This window comes from Lygodium microphyllum, chromosome 4 (assembly GCF_053477565.2).
Source record: "Lygodium microphyllum isolate KBCC chromosome 4, Lygodium_microphyllum_v1.1.10, whole genome shotgun sequence".
Taxonomy (NCBI): domain Eukaryota; kingdom Viridiplantae; phylum Streptophyta; class Polypodiopsida; order Schizaeales; family Lygodiaceae; genus Lygodium; species Lygodium microphyllum.
The window spans coordinates 40,616,309-40,623,466 of record NC_141138.1 but is presented as its reverse complement, the minus strand read 5'-3'; the positions used below and the strand labels follow the sequence as shown (position 1 = coordinate 40,623,466).

Genomic DNA, 7,158 nt, shown 5'->3' with positions numbered 1-7,158 from the left:
CTATTTGGGCATTTCTGAAGCATCAAACATGCAAAAAATTACTGTTTGCTATTCCAACCATAATTATTCTTCTTTATGTGAAATAGAGAACAAAAAATATGTAAAATGAACTCTAAGAGTGCTTAGATTTGCAGCTCTCATTGCACTCTTCGTTTCTAGCTGTAGAACGTCTGAATCCGATACCATATGTAAAGTTAGAGCTAAAATACAAGTGCTATTAAGCTATCATCACTGTCCATGACTTCTATAGTATATTTTGTATCCACTCAAAATGGATAAAAGCTGGGAGCAAGCTATAAGAAGCCGGGAGAAGGGAAGACTCAAGGCATACCTCCTGAGGAAGAAACAATGGCTACCATGAAACCTTGAGCTGAAACTTTGAATCTGGATTGAAGCAAAGGATGAAGAATCTCCTTGAATGGTTGGCTTTTATATTGTTTGAAAGATAGAATCCAAATGGAAGCACATAAATGGAAGCAAGAGCAAAGCAAGAGAGCAAGAGAGATATCGTATATGAAAACTCCAATAGTCACAATGTGTGATTGAACTTTCCTTATTCAATAGTAATAGGAATAATAAAGAATAAAGTGACAATGATGGGAGCCTACTACCTATAGTGTATATGTGTGCAATCATAGTGTGTGAAGTAAATACATGGTGGCATAGGCATAGGTGCCTTTATCTCCAATGTTTAATGCATACTTAGACATGCCTTGGCATGCCACATTTTCATGTTTACATGTGTGCTTTAACTAGATTTAGGACCTCCATATTGACCATGGAGTTCAACGAGAGATTACATGAATTGTTTTATATGTGCCCATAAATGTGCATTTTGTGTAAGCATCTCTCCTTTGATTTTTTTGTACTCTCTATCTCTTTCCCTCATTTTTTTCTTTTGTTTTTCTCTCATTAGGAAAAAAATGAACTCACAAATGGACCCTTAAAAATAATATAGTTTAAGATGTGGGCCTTTTGGATTGTCCAATAGGAAGGCTAGATGTTGACATCCATGGAGGGTGAATCTTCTCTCTCGAAATCTTGGGTTTTCTATTAAAAAAAGGGGTAGTGGGGGATTAAAAAAAGGAAGAATGAATAGTACACAAAATTTGAGTTTCTCTCACCTCGTATTTTCTCCCTTTTTTGGAGAATGTTCAATTTCGGTTTTTTTCCCTCTCACAAGATCAATTTGACCCAAAAGTTGAGCAACAGACCACTTTTCCTCTCTTCTCTATACTCGTGAATTTTCGTCTCCATTGAAGCTCCCTACTGAGAGTAATTAGGGTTTTGAGCGTTCTGCTTACCTCTGCACTTTCTTCTCCATGCAGCTCCAGATTTTGGGCAAAACATAGATGCCCATCTCTCTTTGCATTTGCTCTTGTTTGCAATTTTTTCAATAGGGTTTGATGTCATTTCTTACTGTTATTGTTGTTTTATTTGCAGAGGTTGTTTGGGGAAGGAGATAGAGGTGCTCATCTCTCTCTCCTTTCTTTCCCCCTCTCTCTATGTGTTGTTTCTCTTTTATGTTGTGTTTTCAATAGAATTTGATGTTGGTTCTAATTGTTATTTTCTTGTAGAGTTTATTTGAAGCAAGAGGCAAAGGTGTTAATCTCTCTCTCTTTGTTTGGTTTTTTTTTTGTTGATATCTTTTCAATACAACATAATGTTAGTTCTAACCCTTGTGCTGATAAATACAACATATCCTAAGTCATATCCTATGGATGTATGTATCTAAAATAGAAGCATATGTAAAGTATCCTTAAGTTTGGGGTATCTATCTTTTGAGGATACCACTTGTGGTAGTGGACTTTTGGAGAAATAGAGAAGAATAATGGAGGAGAAGAAAACATGGAGCTCCTGACCTCTCATCTGATTTATCTCACAGACTCCCTCCACTTCAGTTTTAATTATGGTATTAGAGCCAAGCTCATTTCTCAACATCACCACAGAGAGTTTTGTCAGTAGCAATATGTCCATGCTTTGATGCAATCACAGAAATAATCATATCTTCATCCACTTCTTCTTCTAGCAATGTATGGTGGTGTGCACATGATACTGACATCAGATTTGAGAGAAGGTAAGCATTTGATATACTACCGCTTCAAGACACGCTTCATCGAGGACATACAAGCACATGCTCAGAACTGAAGACACACTTCCAAAATCATATTGCTTCTCAGGATTATCTTCGAAAATTGGCCCAGAGACAGTCAACTATTCTACTGCCCCACCTACCATGTTAACAACCCTTAGCTACTATAAATATCACAAATCTGAGGAAGAAAAGCCGTGAAAAGGATAATTCTAAAGCTTTGGCCACTGTAGGTGCATCAATTCCTTGGCAGCTCAAGTTAACCAGGGAGCTGTAGAACTAGGCAAAGCTGTGAGACTCCACCACTAGAACTGAGAAAAATTGAGAAGAAACCCTACAAGAAGCAGCTCTGAGAAAAGGATGTGAAACCCTCCAATTTTTCAACATGAATAGCTTTTTGCGCCTCTAGAGCTCCCAAACAGCACCACGGGCCCAGATAGAGCAGAGTGCTATATGGGACTTTTAGATCTTCATCAAAATTTGATAGCACATCGTCCATTGTGGATTCTTCAAATAGAAGGTAATCGAATACACTCATGGCTACATAAATGCAGGTTGTCATTTCCAGAGATATCCTTACCACACCCTGGGAATTTGATGGATTCTCAAGCTCATTCAGTACTGGATGAACAGATTGATGGCATATGTATGCAGCCACGACAACATGAATAACTGCAAACAACTCAAGTACAGACTCTCAATTTGTAATATCCGAAAACATTATTGGTGTATTTATTTGCGACGACTGTGATAACTACCATCACAACTAGTGCCACTAACAAGGCTGATGAGAGCCGCAGAGAATCAACATGCTTGAAGGAGACCAATGGGATAAGGACAAAAAACGTTGTAAACAAAAAAATTGAAAGTCTAGAGTTCCACCAAGTCGAGCCTCCAGCCCATTCCTCTAACACCGCTAGATGATGAACACCTGAGGATGTTGTTCCAGATAAGACATCACCTGTGATGATGAGGTAAACAATCAGGATACCCATGATACAACATCCCGATCACACACAATGAATGATTTACTTGTAATTTTGGGTCATGATGCCATGATGCATTTTGGGTCATGATGCCATGATGCATTTTGGGTCATACGGACACTGTTGGGATCCGAATTGGATGGTTCTTGTTGGGAACTGAATGTATGACAATCATATTGCTGGAAGCTATTTTTACATACATTTTTGGACTATGTTTGATGCTTTTTGGTCTCAGATTGGACCATTGGTATTCCGGATTGGGGCATACTACTAAATATCATTTGTGGACAGTTTGTATTGCTGTTTTTTTTCTGAATTTATAGTAGCCATAATGTCTGACACGGCACAGATCACTTAGATTATGGGAGACAAACTGACCAAATACAATTATAGTGTTTGGTCTTACAGGATGGAGAATTTTTTGATGGGTAGAGGTCTATGGGACCTCATAACAGGTGATGATGAATGTCCAAAGTTCCTGAACATCAAACTGAAGAGCAAAAGAAAGTGTACAAGGATTGGATAGGAAAGAACAAGAAAGTTTTGCATTGGATCTCCATATGTATTTCAAAAACATTGATTCCTCATATAAAAAAGGCAAGTACTTGTAAGGAGGCATGAGAAATTATAGAAAAAATGTATGGAACATGTACAGAGGCTCGTAAGATACAACTCAAGCAGAGATTACATGGTGCATGGAGAGGCAATCACAATATCAGTGACTATGTGGCAGAAATCAAGCAAATTGCAGAGGACCTTGCATCCATTAATGCACCTGTTGATGATGATGATTTAGTGTCAGTGACACTAACTGGACTTGGACCAACTTTCAAATCTTTGGATACCTCTATTTCAGTTAAGGAGGCTCTATGCCTAACTTTGAGGAGCTTATTGGATTGCTACTTACAAAAGAAATCAAGTTGGGATTGAATGCATCTAGCAGTGGCAAAAATGCAGGTGGAGACAGTGTTTTCTATCACCAGAGAGGTCGTGGCAGCTCATCTAGAGCTAGAGGCTCTTCACTTGGTCATAGTAATTATGATTTTGCTCGTTGAAGAAGTAACTTTGGTCGTGGTGACTTCATGCATAGAGGCAGGGGGAGATCTTTCCCTAGAGGTAGAGGACGGTCTAGTCCTTCTTCACAAAGAGATGTCACTTGTCATTATTGTGGGCAGTTTGGTCACTTTGAGAGGGATTGTTATCAGAAACAGAATGTCATGTCTAGGGGTCGTGGAAGGACCCAATATGGCCACTATGCAGGCACTTATGGTAGTACAGGTCATGTACCTAGAGGTGGATCACCTAGAGGTCACCTGTTTGCTATGGAGCATGTGCTTGGGAGCATGACTCACCCTCTTCATGAGAATGACTGGTTTTTGGATTCAGGAGCTACAAACCACATGATTCATCATGCTAACTGGTTTGATAGCAAGGAGCAAATGCAGAATGAGGAATATGTTGCCACTGGTGATGATACTTTACATAAAATTACTCATATTGGTAGTGTGCCACTTGTTATTAAAGATGGGATTGAGAACAAGCTTGGTGATGTACTTTATGTGCCCACAATAACTAAGAACTTAGCATCGGTTGGTCAAATGATAGATCAAGGATTGCAGGTGAGATTCAATAAATTTGGATGTTTCATTGAAGAGTTCCATAATGGGAGAACTGGCAGGGTGATTGCTCATGGTAAAAAGAAAGGGAGATTGTTTGCTTTGGATGCAGGTACTCCAGTGATTCAAAACTCTATGTATGTTGAGAGAGGACATGGGCAAGATAAGGATGTGGAATTATGACATAGAAGGATTGGTCATGTTAATTTGCAAAGATTGAAGCAAATGCAATCGAAACAGATAGTCCGTGGTCTACCGCATTTTGGATATGTGAACTTTGATCATGTATGTGAGGCATGTCAATTTGGCAAGTAGTCTAGATTGCCATTTCCAAAGAGGGGGAGAATAAGCAACTATCCTTTGGAAATAATACACTCAGATATTTGGGGCCTATGTCAGAATGTTTCCATGAGCGGAAGATGTAGATTCTATATCACTTTCATTGATGATTTTAGCAAAATGACTTGGGTGTACTTTATGCAGCATAAAAGTGAAGCATTTGAAAAGTTCCTGGAATTTAAATCTATGGCTGAAAAGCAGTTTGGATGCTACATAAAATGTTTGAGGTCAGATAATGGTGGAGAATACATGTCATATGAGTTTTGTGACTTCTTGAGAGATCATGGTATCAAAAGGCAATTGACATGCAGGTATACACCTCAGCAAAATGGTGTGGCTGAAAGGAAGAATTGGATTATTGCAGAGGTTGCAAGGGCAATGATGAACCAAATGAACATGCCATTGTCATATTGGGCAGAAGCAGTGCATACTGCAGCTCACATTATGAATAGAACACCTATAGCCTTGACTCATAATCTGTCCCATATAAGAGAATGTATGGCAGGACACCCACTGTTGCATACCTTAGAGTCTTTGGATGTGTTTGTTATGTTCATGTTTCGGATGATTTGAGAAAGAAGATGGAACCTAAGGCTGCAAAATGCATTTTCCTTGGATATCTTGATGAGAAGAAGGGATAAAAATGCTATGATCTAGTGAGTAAGGAAGTATACATAAGCATGGATGTCAGATTTAGTGAATATGAATCATGGTACAAGCCCAAAATTGCAGTGGATGTTGATTCCTATGAAAGCAATGATGATGATGGCTATGGAAGGAAAATTTCAGCAAGCAACAAGGCTAAAAATCAGCATGTGGAAGATGCTTCAAGACCTCAAGAGAATGTGGAAAGCAGTGATAGCTATAGTCCATGGAGTGGTAGATTGATAAATGCACAAAGGAGTGCAGAAGTTGCAAAAGGAAAGAGACCTATGGTTGAAAGTTCAGAAGATGAATTTATAGATGACGAGTATGGCATTCCGCATGTTAAAACACCTGGCAGTAGAATTGCAGGAAAGTATGTGCCACCACATGCTAGATGAGATGAGACACATGGTAGTGCACCTCAATTGAGAAGGTCAGAAAGGGTAAGGTATCCAATTGATAGATTGACTTATAATGGGTTCATAAAGATGCATTATGCATACATGGTTTCTTATGTACAACATGTGGAGCCTACTTGCTTTGAAGAAGCAGTAGAGAGCAAAGAGTGGAGACAAGCAATGGATGAAGAGATGGATGCACTAAGGAAAAACAAGACTTGGGGTTTGGTGAAACTACCTCATGGCAAGAAATCCATTGGATGTAAATGGGTTTATAAGGTCAAATGTAAGTCGAATGGTTCTCTTGAGAGGTATAAAGCAAGGCTGGTTGCAAAAGGATATGCACAAACTTATGGTTTGGACTATGAAGAAATATTTAGTCCATTAGCTAAAATGATGACAGTGAGATCGGTAATTGCTTTGGCTTCTATCTATGGTTGGAAGCTTTATCAAATGGATGTGAAAAATGCATTTTTGAATGGCAACTTAGAAGAGGAAGTGTACATGGATCAACCAAAGGGCTATATGGATCCAAAATACCCACATTATGTATGCAGCTTGAAGAAGGCTTTATATGGACTGAAGCAAGCACCAAGAGCATGGTGTGATAGAATCAGCAAATTCTTATGTAGTATGGGATTTCAACAGAGCAAAGCTGATTATTCACTTTATGTGAGGCATACCGAAGATGGTATGGTTGTTGTTGTCATCTATGTTGATGATCTCATTATTACAGGTACACTTGAGAAGGAGATTACTGAAGTCAAGCATGGGTTACATAAAGAGTTTGATATAAAGGACCTTGGTTTGTTGAGATACTTCTTGGGTATTGAGGTTATCGACACACCTCATGGTATATGGCTGATACAAAGGCAATATGCATTGGAGATGTTGGAAAAATATAGCATGACAGGATGCAAACCGGTTGATACATCATTGGATCAAAATGTTAAGTTGATGGATGATGGATCTTATGTTGAGGATGTCACTATGTTCGGAAAGATGGTTGGTAGTCAAAGATGGTTGGTAGTCTTAAATACTTGACCATTACAAGACCAGACTTGAGTTATGCTATTGGATTG

The 7,158-nt window shown here is 38.8% G+C and overlaps 1 protein-coding gene across 1 annotated transcript; it reads right to left on the bottom strand.

Annotated features, from left to right (window-relative positions):
• Window positions 1-2,426: 2,426 nt before the first annotated feature.
• Window positions 2,427-3,087, bottom strand: LOC148036962 (amino acid transporter AVT6A-like). Its single transcript, XM_087677052.1, has 2 exons — window positions 2,788-3,087; window positions 2,427-2,678 (listed from the first exon to the last, which is right to left on the bottom strand). Exons 1-2 carry the CDS (start codon window positions 3,085-3,087, stop codon window positions 2,427-2,429), a joined length of 552 nt encoding a protein of 183 aa, XP_087533178.1.
• Between the last annotated feature and the right edge of the window lie 4,071 nt (window positions 3,088-7,158).